Source organism: Carcharhinus amblyrhynchos, chromosome 6, assembly GCF_965287045.1.
Source record: "Carcharhinus amblyrhynchos chromosome 6, sCarAmb.v2.hapA, whole genome shotgun sequence".
Taxonomy (NCBI): domain Eukaryota; kingdom Metazoa; phylum Chordata; class Chondrichthyes; order Carcharhiniformes; family Carcharhinidae; genus Carcharhinus; species Carcharhinus amblyrhynchos.
In genome coordinates this window covers 87802687-87818227 of record NC_137329.1, presented here as the reverse complement: position 1 = coordinate 87818227, position 15541 = coordinate 87802687, and the positions used below count along the sequence as shown (strand labels likewise).

Sequence of the window (15541 nt, the reverse complement as noted above, 5' to 3'; positions counted from 1 at the left end):
GAGGCAAATGGCCACTGGACCTAGCTCTTGACTCCCCTCAGGACACAAGGCCAGGTCTCAGTGGCAGTGCCAAGATATGTGGTTTAAAGCATGGTCTGATTGGTGGGTCTGAGGGCGAAGGGGGCCTGAGTGGTGGGTCTGAGAGGTGATCAGGTTGGGTCACCATCATGTCTGCATGGTATTGGAGGGTGCCCTGGGATTTCAGTACAGGGGAAAGGATGCCCCTATTTTCTGAGGAGTTGGTGGTTCTCCCTTGGGCCCTCAGGGTCCAGCACGCTATTTCCATGCTGGTAATTACCAACATCAAAGCTTGCCCTTTTGGAGGGCTAGGGGCATGGCAAATCATGTCACTTTAACTGCCAAAGAAAAGATTAAGCATGGTTTGTGTTATCAGTCTGGTAAGGCAGGGAGTCTTAGAGCCGGGAACTGGCTCTCCACTGTGATCGGGAAGAGCATTCTTTTCAAGGGTTCACTGAAAAAAAATTAATCTCATTCCACTACACAGGTATCTGAGGTCATCCATGCCCCTTGATCATCGCTGGCATTGGCCTCCTTCTCCCATCATCACTGGCATTGAACCCCTTTCTTCCCTTTACCCAACCAATAATCCCTGGCATCAGTTCCTTCGCCAGCATTCCCATCATCAGCATGTCTACTCTCCCATCATCACAAATAAATGAATCCCTGCATGTGAGGCCCCCGCCCCCCCCAACACACACACACACACACACACACACACACACACTGGCACTGTCCCTGGCATAGGTTGTCACTGTCAAGTTGGTACAGTCAGGTTGGCAATGCCAAGGGCTGGTGCTATGAGCATTGCCAGCGCACTGCCTGATCATGTCTCCTCCCCAGGGCCTACAGTTATGACCTGGAGGGATTAATTGTATTTAAATTTATTGTAATCTGTTAAAATCAAGTTCATGCTATCATGGGTGTGAACCTCATTATGTTGACACGAGGCATGGTGAAAATCTGAAATCACAATCCCACTGACAAGATTCGCGATTTCCAGGTTTTGCCATATCTTGAGCACCATCAGCAATCTCATGGATGGAGAGGGTGAGTTCATGATCCCATCTTTTTTCTCATTCCCTCCAAATCTTTTCTTTTACAGAAATGCTGTCAGTGCTGTCTTCTTGGTAAAGGAGCTAAAGTCAGTGGACTCAGTTGTGAAGCAAATCAAGCACTAGGATACCAGTGTGGACAGGTCTACAGGGCATGCTGTGTAGGACAGCAAGAAGTTGTTAGTCTTCCAACTACAGGCAACAACATCAAAGAACATTCAATCCCAAATACGCACAACCAGAGTACAGGTAAATTGAGAGAAAAATATTAACATGTCTCAAGATGAATGTTACGATAAGAAGGGTTACTCTCTACATGAGGCATTATTTGTCTTTTGGCTTTGAAGTTTTACTGACCACCTCATCTTAGTTCAGATGTTAGCATTCTTATTTAAAGATTGTGGCTTCAAACTGTGGTCTAGGAATTGAGCGTGTAATCCAGACTGCCACTTAGTATGATGCTGAGAGAGTGCACATTGTAAAACATTGTAAAACATCAAGATTCAGTCTGTCCATCTGTGTTGTTTAGATGTGTTGTTTAGATTCCCAAGCACCTACTGAAGAACAGTCGAGAGTTCTGTCCAAGGCAACATTTATCCTTCAAATTACACCATCTAAAGCTAATTTGCTTCATCATCTTATTGCCATTTATACTAATTGCTGCTGCATTTCTTTATGCAGCAACAATTGATGCTGAGAAACAATTTGAAATGTTTTGTGGAGGATGTTTAATTACATGAATTAAATCAAATGTTTTGTTGCTTCATTGCATTATGGTGATGAAATTATAGGTAGATTTATTAATAGCAGGAACGGTTCTTTTCTCCCCAAATAAAATATTCGTGGATCACTTTCTGTCAATGCCCTCTCAACATAAACCTTCCATGAATTTTTAAGTGATAGGCAGGTGTGTAATAAATAAAATGCTAATAATAGACTCCACTGTATCTGTCTGTCTATTGTTAAATGACTTTGAGATATCAGCATGAAAAGTTGAAAAGGGAAATATGTCTTGTGATTAAGTCTTAATTTCACTTTTGCTTTGAGCAGAGCACATACGCACACAGCTCTGATAACTTCAGACTTTATTTCTGTGTATACCAATCCTCAAGTGCCTAGTCTTAATAAATGATCCCACAGCATGTTTACTAATCCCTTATTTAGTGCCCTAAGAAAATGATCGTGTCTATGTACTAACATTTTATTACAAAGAGATATGATCACTGGCAGATTGTGTACCTTCAAACTACTGATGTTAGGTTGTTTTGGTTGGTGGGGGTGCTGTATGCACTGGGGTTTTGAAGAATCAGATCTGAGCTTTATCTATACCATTATATAAGAGCATGACATAAGACCATAAAAAATCAGAACAGGAGTTGGCCATTTGGCCCCTTGAGCCTGCACTGCCATTTAATACAATCATGGCTGATCAATATTTCTTACATCCACTTTCTTGCCCTTTCCCTATAACCCTTGATTCCCTTACTGATCAAGAATTTTTCTATCTTAGCCTTATGTATACACATGGACTTAGCCCCCACAGCCCTCCGTGGCAAGGAGTTCCAAAGGCTCACAACTGTCTGAGAGAGGAAATTCCTCCTCGTCTCAGTCTTAAATTGATGCATCTTTATTCTGAGACTATTCCCTCTGGTCCTAGACTATCCCATGAGAGCAAACATCCTCTCAGCATTTACCCTGTTAGGCCACTTAAGAATCCTAAATGTTTTAATGAGATCACCTCGCATTCTTCTAATTTCCAATGAGTAGAATCCCAATTTGTTTAACCTTGGTTCATAAGACAATCCTTCCATACCGGGAATCATCCTAGTGAACCTTCTCTGAACTGCCTCCAATTAAATAATATCTTTCCTTAATTAAGGGGACCAAAACTGCTCACCAGTTCCTTGTACAGTTGCAGCAAGACTTGCCTACTCTTAAACTCTGACCCCCTTCAAATGAGGGCCAGCATTCCATTAGCCTTCCTGATTATCTGTTGGACCCATGTGCTAGCTTTCTGTGTCTCATGCACAAGTGCCCCCAAGTCCCTTTATATTGCAGCTTTCCGCAGTTTTTCGCCATTTAAATAATGCTGTTCTTTTGTTCTCCCTTCACATTTTTTGACACTATACTCCATTTGTCAACTTTTTACCCACTTAATCAATCAATATCTCTTTGTAAACTGTTTGTGTCCCTCTCACAACTTGCCTTTCCAACTAATTTTGTGTCATCTGCAAATTTTGCTACCAAATATTTGCTTCCTTCTTCCATTTCATAAAATGTTTTGTAAACAATTGCACACCCAGCACTGATCCCTGTGGAACCCCAATGGTTACAGTGGTACTCAATGGTAGTCGTACACGAGGCAGCAAGATTAAATGTAGGTATGGTGAACAGCCTTAGATCATGCTACATGGCTTGACGCGACCCTTGACATTTTGGCAATGGATTTGTGGAGTTGGAGAGTGTTGAAAACACAGAGGTGACTGAGATAGTGCTCAGTTAAAAAACTGGTAAGCAGATGAAACCCTCACGGTGAGATCGTAGCACATTTGCTGGGACAGCAAATCAAGAGGACGAGAACTGGGTTGGCTCAATTGGGAAAGATGAGTGATCAAGGTGTGGGCTGGACTGACAGTGCGCAAGAGTGAGTTAAATACAAAAAAATTCATAGAGAAGTTAGAGAAGCCTGTGATTATACGGGGTAGCTTTAGGAGTTGTTGAACAAACAATCAATTGAGCAAAAAGAAAAAACACCATTACTCCCTGGTGCATTTCCACCACAAGTCGCTTTCATGTGCATGAAAGCAGCTACAGTGACACTCATCCCAGGTACGACAGAAGAAGGAAATCAAAGGGATAAGTTCCCCAGCTTGAATTGCGATTCAAATTTAAAATGTTTAAATAATGCACAGAACCATAGTTTCTTGATTTAGGTGTGTCTAAACCAGACAAGCAAGGCATACAAATTTGCCTAGCAATTGGGAATAAACGTCTACACAGGCTGAACAGAAGAGGAGCTAAAGGATCCTTAAAAGGGCTAAATTGGAAGACTGGTTCAGAATCAGATTAAATTAAAATATTCATTGATTGCAGCCCATATCATTTCAAATATAGCCTACTGATCACTTGGTCAGCAGATCCAGAGAAAAGATTCATACTGTGATTTTTCAAATGCAGAGCTAGCAGACACAATTGTTAAGTTGGTAATTGCATCAATTCCCAAGGAAGCATTCCAGAACCATATGCTCGACAAGCCGAAAATGTATTGCACTGAAAAGCTATTCAAGGATGGGCCTAAATACAAAACAATTCTCGTAGGTTGATGAAGCTTGCACATCTTCAGACAAAGGCAAATTTTTGCACACTTACTAGAGTACCTAAACCTAGCAAGATGTGTGAGAGGTGTGGTCTTCTGCATGCACCAAGGAAATGCCCTGCTTTTCATCCACTCAGCAAGGCATGTGGCAGAAAGGGCCATTTGCAACAAAAGTGCACTAGAGCAAAGGCTGATACAGCTATAAAAAACTGCAATGATTCAAACGGACTGTACACAATGGATACCTTCAAGTAAGAGGAATGACCATCTGGTATCCCGTCAGAACATAATGTGCACAACAAGACGAAGAGTGGTGAACACATGTTTTATGTCATCAATCTCGTGGAAAACATAGATAGCATCATACCATCTGAAATTTTTGCCAAGAGTTGAATTATCTACCTTAAGAAAGACGGTAGCTATTTGTTATTGGCCAAGGTTGGCAGGATCACAAGTACCAGCATACTATTCTTGCAAATCCTAAAAGACATGAATTTACAGATGTGTAAGGTTATGGTGAAACCTTCCACTGTGAAATTTTCAGCATACAACGGTTCATTAATTCCTTGTGCAGGATCCACTCTGCAGGAGTTTAAGTACAATCAGCCCTCCTTTGTGTCACAGATGTTCTACGTTGTGGTAATTAAAGGCCCAGTGATTGCGGGTCTATCGGCATGCCGTGACCTCATGACCTTGTTAAGACAGTAATTTAAAGGTAAGATATTTCGGGATATATGTGAGAAGTGGAATATCGCTCACGTTATTTCTTTCCCCCATTAAATCTAATGACATAGCTGAACAAATGATTTGCATGGTGAAATCCCTCATTCTCAAATGCTGACAGACAAGCAAGGTCTACACATTGCAATGTTACATTGAAGAGCGACACCATTTAAATGCAACTATTTAATCACTGGAATAATTCATGTTTGGCAAACCACTGCACATTCTACTCACTCAGAAACAAGACAGCAACTTCCAATACAACAAGAGGAGATGACTACCATGCACTATAAAAATGGAGGTGCAAATTTGCCAATTTTATAATTGGAACAACAAGTTCACATCCCTGATCCCATAGAAGATATATGGCAACCAGCCAAGGTATGATTGTTTAGACGAAGGTCCCATGAAGTCATTGTTGCATATAAAGACACAGTAGTGAGGCATCAGCAATGACAAATCAGATCCATTTCAGCTCCTCAAACACCATATGATCCTACTGCTTCTCGGGCAAGATCCCAAATGCAACCAGGAATGACATCAAAGAAAGACAATCCCACAGATTACTGTGAAGAATTGAAGAAACCTCCAGATAAGATTACTACTGCAAGATCTGGGTAGATTATTTTCATGTTTTAGAGACTCAAGTTCATCAATTCTGAATGTTTGTGTCATGGTAACTCAACATGGACATGAATTGTAAATAGTTATACTTCGAAGGGGCAAAGAATTTGGTAAAAGTGATGTGTTGTAATATGCGTTTAAGGGATATCAACATGACAGCACAAGGAGGGAAGTGCATCACTTCTGCTTGTTTCACTTCTGATCTGAGTGCAGCCCCCCCTCTGCCCCCAACAGAACAAATAAGCTCCAGTACTTATATCATTATAAGAACATGACACTGTCTATATACTGACATTTCATTACCAAGAGATACAATCATTGGCAGGTTGCGTGCCTTCGAACTACTGACATGGGGTTATTTTGTTCTGGTATGGGGAAATATATTGATTGAAGTTTTGAAAAATCAGCTGTGATCTTATTGAAACATGCAAGATTCTAAGGGGACTTGACAAGATGGATGCTGAGGGGATGTTTCCCCTTCTGGGACAGACTAGAACTAGGAAACACAGTTTAAAACTAAACCGTCTCCCATTTAAGATGGAGATGAAGAGAATTTCTTTCTGTCAGAGAATTGTGATCCTGTGGCATTCTCTTCTCCAGACAACAGTGGAGGCAAGATCATTGAATATTTTTAAGGCTGAATTAGAAGGGAGTCAAATGTTATTGCGGGTAGGAAGGAAAGTGGAGTTGGGGCCACAATCAGATCATTCATGATATTATTGAATAGTAGAGCGGGCTCATGGGCCTGAATGGCTTACTCCTGCATCTATTTTGTGTGTTCCTATGATATTATCTCTCTCACTTTGATGCAAACATATGAACAAGGAGGAGTAGGCCATTCACCCCTTGAGCTTGCTCTGCGAACAACTGATGTGATAGTAATCTCAAATCTGCATTTTGCCTATTCCTGATAACATATTGCCCTTTTGTTCACCATGAGTCTATCCATCTCTGTCTCAAAAATATTCAAAGACTGTTTATATCGCCTTTTTCAGGAAGAGTCCTCTTTACCCTCTGAGTAAAGAGATTTTGTCTCACCTCCATTTAAAATGGATGATCCCTTATTTTTAAACAGTAACCCTAGTTCTGAACACTCTCACAAGAAGAAATATCCTCTCCACATCCATCCTGTTAAGAGTCTTCATGGTCTTATTTGTTTCAATCAAGCTGCCTCTTGCTCTTCTAAATGCCAGTGAATTCATCAGAAGACAACCCACCCATTTCAGGATTGGTTTGGTAAACATTTCCTGAACTGCTTCTAATGCATTTTCATCCTTAAGTATGATGACCAATACTGTACACATACTCCAAATATGACCTCACTCATGCCTTGTACAACTGAAGCATAACCTCCCTTGTTTTGTATTAGATTCCCCTTGCAATAAATTATACCATTCTTGAAGCTTTCCTAATTAATTACTGTATGTGCCTATAAATCTTTTGTGATTCATATACATGGACATCCAGATCCCTCTTCACCTTAGAGTTCTGCAATCTCTCACCATTTGAAATATATGCTTTGTACTCTTCCTGCTAAAATGGACAATTTCACTTTTTCCCACATTATACTTCATTTGCCAGATCTTTAACTCACTTAACCTATCTTTATCCCTTTGCATCCTCCTTATGTTCTCTTCACAACTTACTTTCCTACATATCTTTAAATATCAGCAAATTTGGTAACCATCCCTAAAATCCCTTCATCCAAGTCACTTAACAGTTGAGGTCCCATAACTGTAGCACACCACTCATTATATCTTGCCGACCTGAAAAGACTCATTTATGCCTACTGCCTGCTTCTTGTTAGCCACCCAATCTTGTATAAATGCCAGAATGCTGCCCCCATACTTTTTATTTTCCACAATAATCTTTCCAAGTGTCCTCTGCAAATCTAAATGCAGTAAATCCATTTTCCTTTTATCCACAGCACATTACTTCCCCAAAGAATTACAATAAGTTGGTTAAACACAATTTCTTTTTCAAAAAAACATGTTAACTCTGCCTGATTACATAAACATAGAAACAAAAAGACAGGGAGCAGAAGGAGGCCGTTCAGTCCTTCAAGCCTACTCCACTATTCATTATGATCATGGCTGATCATCCAACTCAATAGCCTGATCTCAACTTCTCTCATATCCTTTGATGCCCTTTCCCCAAAGAGCTATAATTAACTGCTTTTTTAAAAACATGCAATGTTTTGGTCTCAACTACTTTCTTTGGTGGTGAATTCCACAGGCTGACCACTCTCTGGGTGAACAAATTTCTCCCCATCTTTGTCCTAAATGGTCTACTCTGTATCCTCATAGTGTGACCCCTGATTCTGGACACCCCAACCAACTAAAACATCCTCCTTTCATGTATCCTGTCTGGCCCTGTTGGAATTTTATAGGTTTCCAAGAGATCCACTTTCTTCTTCTGAACTCCAGCGAATACAATCCTAACCAACTCAATCTCTCGTCATATGTTAGTCCTGCCATCCCAGGAAACAGTCTAGTATACCTTTGTTGTAGTCTCCTTTTCTCAGATAAGGAAACCAAAACTGCACACACTATTTTTTTCTAGGTGTGGTCTCATCAAGGATCTGTATAATTCAGCAAGACATCCCTGCTCCCACACTCAAATCCTATCACTACGAAGGCCAACATCCCATTTGCCTTTTTTACTATCTGCTGCACCTGTATGCTTATCATCACTGGTGAACGAAGGCATCCAGGTCTCGTTGCACATTCCATTCTCCTAATTTATAGCCATTCAGATAATTTGCCTTCTTTTGCTACCAAAGTGGATAACTTATCCAAATTATACTGCATCTGCCATTCATTTGCCCACTCATTCAACTTGTTCAAATTACAATGAAGCATCTCTACATCCTCTTCACAACTCACTCTCCCAGCCAGCTTTGTGATATCTGCAAAGTTGGAGATACTACATTTTGTTCCCTCACCTATTGTGAATAGCTGTGGTCCCAGCAGTGATCCCTGCAGTACCCTACTAGTCACTGCCTGCCTTTTGGAAAAAGACCTGTTTATTCCTACTCCTTGTTTCCTGTCTGCCAACCAGTTTTTTTAAAATCAATCTCAATACTCTACCGCCAACCCCCAGTGCGCTCATCTCTGTGGGACTTTGTCGAAAGCTTTCTGAATGTTCAAATAAACCATATCTATGTCTCAACAATTCTACTTGTTACATCCGTGAAGAATTCCAATAGATTTGTTAAGCATAATTTTCCTTTCATAAATCCATAATGACTCTATCCGATCCTGCCACTGTTTTCCAAGTGTTTCACTATTTGACAATTAATTCTAGAGTTTTCCTCACTACCAACGTCAGGCTTACTGGTCTATAATTCCCTGTTTTCTCTCTACCTCCTTTTTTAAATAGTGGGGTTTCATTAGCTGTCCTCCAATCTGTAGGAATTGTTCTAGAGTCTGCAGAAGATGATCACCAATACATCCACTATTACTTGGGCCACTTCCTTAAGTACTCTGAGATGTAAATATTCAGGTCTTGGGATTTACCAATCTTCAGTCCCATTAGTTTCTCCAACACCATTTCTGTACTAATACTGATCTCCTTCAGTTCCTCCCTCTCACCTGTGTTCCCCAACATTTCTGGTATGTTATTTGTGTCCCCCTTTGTGAAGATAGAACCAAAGTATGTATTCAGCTGGTCAGACATTTCTTTAATCCCCATTATAAATTCCCATGTTTCAAACATAAAAGACCTACATTTGTCTTTATCAATCTTTTTCTCCTCCAAAGTATAGAAACTTTGATTGTCAGTTTTTGCTTACTCTTGTACTCTATTTTCCCCTTCTTAATCAGTCCCTTGTTTCTTATTTGCTGAATTCTAAACTGCTGCGATCTTAAGGTTTTTTTTGGCCAATTTGTATGCCTCTCCCTTGGATCTAATACAATCTTTAATTTCTCTTTTAAGTCATGGTTTGGCCATCTTTCCAGTTTTACTTTTGCGCCAGGAATAAATAATTGTTGCCATTCACTCATGCACTCTGTAGAATTTATAAGAATGAAGGGAGATTTAATTGGGGTATATAAAATACTAAAGGGGATTGATGAGGGAGACATAGAGAGGATGTGGAATTCGCTACCTTAAATGTGATGGATACCAGGATATTGAGTAGATTTAGGGAGGAGATAGACAGATTTTTAATTAGTAACGGGGTAAAGGATTTTGGAGAATGGGCAGGAAAGTGGAGTTGTAGCCAAGACAAGATCAGTCATGATCATACTGAATGGTTGAGCAGGCTCGAGGGACTGAATTGCTTACCCCTAGTTGTCATGTTCCTATATTCTTTACCATTTCTCACCACTGTGCAAACTATTTTCCCATCCTGGTTTCTGAACTTAGGTCATCTCTCTGTATTGTGCTAAAACCATCATTATCTAACAGCACCACACCATCCACCTTTTCCTTGCTTCCTGTCCTTTCTAAATTATCCTGTATACTTTGATATTCAGCCCCTGATCCATGTCTTCCTGCAGCAATGTATCTGGGATGGCTGTCAAATTGTTCTTATTTATTTCTGTGTGTGTTCTGAGTTGATCTTTTAGAAAGACTCAGATCCATATGGTGCACAAGGAGGCTGTTCGGCCCATCGAGCCTGCAATGGCAACAACCCCATCCAGGTCCTACCCCCGTAACCCCACATATTCACCCTGCTAATCTCCATGACACTAAAGGGTAATTTTGCATGGCCAAACAACCTAACCCGTATATATTTGGACTGTTTGATGTCAGAACCAAAAAAGGCGACATTCTATTTTGTTTTGGTCAAGGGTAAACATTTATCTTCCTTTTCAATTTGCTCTCTCTTCACTCCTCTTCGACTTATGACTCCTTTTACCTTCTCAAGCCAAGGCGGCAGGCACATATCCTAATTCATCTTTTCAAATTAGTAGCAGTAGATATATGAGAATAGCCCAAAGCTAAATTTCACAGCCTCCCAATTGAAATTTCCAGACAGAAGGAGTCTTGTTGTCTGTGCACTCTCTTTAAGTGATGATTACTTAAAAAAAAATGTGCATATTAAAATAATTTCATTGTTGCCAGTGGGCTTTTCGTGACATTGGGAAGTCTGATGTATAATGGTATATGACAAAATCTTTGGAAGTAGGTTTTTAAAGTGTGGGAAAAATAGACTACACACGTCTGTCAAATATACAGACAGCAGCGTAAATTCCAAAAGCCACTTTCCAAATCTTGCACCATATTTAAGTACAATCTATTTTGTTTGGCCTGGTTTTTAGGGGGAGGTGATGGCAAAGTAGTCAAAGTAGTCATGTTCATGGATTAGTTATCTGAAGGCCCAGGTTAACGTAACTGGGGACATGAGTTTAAAATCTCACCAATTAATAAACCTTCAATTAATAGACCTGGAATATAAATCAAATCTCAGTGATGGTGACCATGAAACTATCGTTGATTGTTGTAAAAAACTGACCTGATTCACTGATGCCCTCTGGGAAAGGAAATCCTTTCCTATTCTGGCCTGCAGCAATGTGATTGACTCTTAGCAGCCCTGTGAACTAGCCATTCAGTTCAATGACAAATGGGGATGAACACAAATGCCAGCAATGCCCACATGGCATGAAAGAATTTTTTAAAATTGCAGTCAGCAATGAAGGAATGGTGCTCACTGTTCACTTTGCTAACAGCTGCCAGCACAGGTTTTTTGGACTTTTAAATGTAGACCTACTGTCAGCTGGGTCAAAAATCTGTAGCCCTACGTAATAACACTGTGGGTATACAGCAGCGGTTCAAGAAGGCAGCTCATCATCACTTCTCCAAGGGCTATTAGGAATGAGCAATAAATATTGGTCTTGACTATGACATTCTATAAATGTTTTAAAAAAGGCTGTGATCTTCTGCAAAATCTTAATTGAAGATCTGTGACGTCAGTTAGCGGTCCAAGAAACAGTGAGGCTCTTCCAACAATCAGACTGAAGAGTCCTCTCAGATTTGCTGATTTAAACAAGGAAGTATGAACTGGGTTGAAATCATGTACAGAAAACAAAATAAATATTGGGAAAGAAATATAAAATTAAATGACAGAAACTTTTTCCAACACCAATTAAACACAGGAATTGAGACTGTGTTTGTAAAATTAAACTTTCAGGATGGAGAGGTTGTTTTACAGTAATTTGACCAATTACATTGTTAAAAATGAACCTGCGTATACCAAACCTAACTTCTTCTCATGTGCTCACCAGTGGGTAAGTACAGAAATTTCACGTCCTTTCATGGATTTCAATGCTGAGCCTATTGATGAGGTACTGGATAGAACAACTTGTAGAGGAGCAGGGCAACTCAGGCAGCAACTTCCAGATTTCTGTGTTTCATTGTACATGTGCATACTCTGGAAATTGCTGCCCGATGTACTCCATTATAACAATGACTATTACTATGGAATAATTAAACAAACTGGGCATTAAAAAAAGTGTTAATCTTAATAATGGTGATTATGAAGTTACCAGATTGTGGTAAAAGTCTGTCTGATTCACTGAGGAAGTCTGCTGTCCTTGCCTTGTCTAAATGTGAGCCCAAACCAACAGCAATATTGTTGAGTTTTAATTGCCCTCTGAAATGGCCCAGTGTGCCACTAAGCTGTATATTCCAGCCATGGTACAATGAGGAATTGAAAACTGGGCGAAACTCCTGAATGCCTGACATGGAGGCCGGAATTCTCCAACCTTTCCTGCAGCTAGGATTCTTCAACTGCTCATCTCTACAGACACTCCTATCTATTTGTCCTATTTGTACTGTAATGTCAAGACTACAATTGTGTGTTAATCAATTCTTGCAACTTATTTGAAAAAAGAAGTTTTGTTTTATAATAAATCAATAATTCTGAGTCTATTAAAAGAAGCCTGGTTAAACTCTCTTTTATTCTGGATCTAAAAGTAGCGAAGTTAGATAATTAGTTATTTTGATGAGTGAATTAAACTTTTAAACTAATGATGTGACCTGTGGAGTAGTGGGGCTAAACAAACTCTGAAAAACTGTGGAAAAAATGGATAGCAAATATCCACATCTTCAAATGAAAGAAATCATCATCTTGACCCTTTATTGTACTATTTTAACCAATTAGCTCACAATCTGTGCTGTATATTTTTTAATTTTTGGATTATTAATATAAGCCAGATACAAACTAAAGAGATCCATCAAAGTTGCCAAAAGACAGTACCGGATCATGCTAGAATCTCAGGCTAGCCATACGGACCCCCAGCGACTATGGCGAGGTCTGCAAAACATAACAGGCTACAAGATGAAAGCATGTAAAATTGCCACCTCCAATGCACCCCTCCCTGATGAGCTCAATGCATTCTATGCCCATTTTGAGCAAGAGATCAACAAAAGCATACCCTCCACCCTGGAAGCCTTGGATGAACCTGTATCTGGGGTCACCACTGCAGATGTCAGAGCAGCCTTCTCGAAGATCAACCCACAGAAAGCAACTGGCCTAGATGTGTTAAGTGGATGAGCACTATGTAGATCACCTGGCGGGGGTATTCACAGACATCTTCAATCTCAGTTTACAACAATCTGAGGTCCCTATCTGCTTCAAGATGATGATCATCATCCCAGTACTTAAGAAAAACTAAGCAGCGTGCCTTAATGACTATCAGGTGGTGGCTCTGACATTGATCATTAGGAAGTGCTTCGAAAGATTAGCATTGGCACAGATCAATTCTAGCCTCTCAGACTACCTGGATCACTACAGTTTGCCTACCACGACAACAGGTCCACAGCAGACGCCATCTCCTTGGCTTTGCACTCAACCCTGGAACACCTAGACAACAAGGACACCAATATCAGGCTTCTATTTGTTGACTACAGCTCAGCCTTCAACATCATTATTTTCATGAAACCCATCTCCAAACTCCCGTGGCCTGGGCCTCGGCTCCTCCCTTTGCAACTGGATCCTGAACTACCTAACTCACAGACCACAATCAGTAAGGATAGGCAACACCACCTCCTCTATGATCACCCTCAACACTGGTGCCCCGCAAGGCAATGTTCTCAGCCCCCTACTATACACTTATGACCATATGGCCAAATTCCCCTCCAGTTCAATTTTTGGGTCAGATCTCAAACAGTGACAAGATGGAGTACAGGAATGAGATAGAGAATCTGATGAACTGGTGACAATAATCTCTCCCTCAGTGTCAACACATCAACTTCAGAAAGTGCAGAGACCAACATGCCCCTATCTATATCAATGGGGACGAAGTAGAAAGAGTTGAGAGCTTCAAGTTTTTAGATGTCCAGATCACCAACAACCTGTCCTGGTCCCCCCATGCCGACACTATAGCTAAGGAAGTCCATCACGTCTTTACTTTCTCAGAAGACTAAAGAAATTTGGCATGTCAGCTATGACTCTCACCAACCTTTACAGATGCACCATAGAAAGCGTTCTTTCTGTTTGTATCACAGCTTGATTTCACTCCTGCTCTGCCCAAGACTGCAAGGAACTACAAAAGGTCGTAAATGTAGCCCAATCCATCATGTAAACCAGCCTCCCATCCATTGATTCTGTCTACACTTCCAGCTGCCTTGGCAAAGCAGCCAGCATAATTAAGAACCCCACGCACCCTAAACATTCTCTCTTCCACCATCTTCCATGGGACAAAGATAGAAAAGTCTGTGGTCATGTACCATCTGACTCAAGAACAGCTTCTTTCCTGCTGCTGTCAGACCTTTGAATCGACCTATTCGCATTAAGTTGATTTTTCTCTACACCCTGGCTATGACTGTAACTGTTTTGTTTCCTTCTCTATGAATGGTATGCTTTGTCTGTATCGTGCGCAAGAAACAATACTTTTCACTGTATGTTAATATACAAGACAATAATAAATCAAATTAAATCAAATATGCCTATAATTGAAAACATGTAAACCTTGTTCATTTATTTATTTTCTTCAATTAAACTTTAAACATTGGAGCAGAAGTAGTCCATTAGATCCATCGAGTCTGCTACAGCAATCAATGAGATCATGACTGATCTGACGTGCTAATCCTCAATTCCATTTTTCCATCTTACCCCATAACTATTAACTCCCTTATTGAATAAAAATCTGTCAATCTCAGTCTTGAACATACTTAATGATCCAGCCACTACAGTCCTTTGTGGTAAAGAATCCGAAAGATTCATGACCCTTTGTAGGAAAATATTCCTCCTCATGTCCGTTTTGTATCAGTTGTCAAAGTCACCCAATGATACGTTTGGCTTTCATTATTTTCTAGAATTATATCATTTTTAGCCAAAAATGGATGCTAAATATATTTAATGAACAAGTTTGTCTCTAATTTATATTGTTTATTAAATCATCTGTGATTTCTTGAAACTGTTAATTTTTATTGCTGTATAGTATTGCTTTTTAATTCCTCAATAATTTATGCTATTAAGTTTACAAGATAGAGAAACATGACTAAAATTCTGCTTACAATCTGAGTTTTACTGACGTGTGGACTGCCCCCTAGTAAAAGTTGTCCATTTGAACCTTTTTCAGGTGGTATGGAAGCCGTAAAGCCACCATCAGAATTCGAAGATCCATTCCTGAATGATCAATGCAGAGGTATCGAGATTTGCTGTTAAACTAATTATATCTACCCAGTGAGGCTTTGACTCTTTCACTTTTCTGTGTTGTGTAATAAGCAATATATTTAATGAAAGGACAAAGCTACATTTTGTACATGTAAAGCCAGATGCCACCATTGATTTCCATTATGTTTTGTGAAATGGCAGTCTTAAAGGAAGCAGAATAGAACCTTTGACCTGTCGCAT

General features: G+C 40.0%; 1 protein-coding gene across 2 annotated transcripts in view; it reads left to right on the top strand.

The window, feature by feature from the left end:
* The window catches only part of fbln1 (fibulin 1), a 204092-nt gene that overhangs the window by 23304 nt on the left and 165247 nt on the right, over nt 1–15541 (top strand). For both annotated transcript variants that reach the window (XM_080190885.1, XM_080190886.1), the window contains exons 4-5: nt 1124–1322; nt 15267–15332. In XM_080190885.1, the coding sequence (XP_080047011.1) occupies nt 1124–1322; nt 15267–15332 (265 nt within the window). The remainder of the gene's footprint in view (nt 1–1123; nt 1323–15266; nt 15333–15541) is intronic.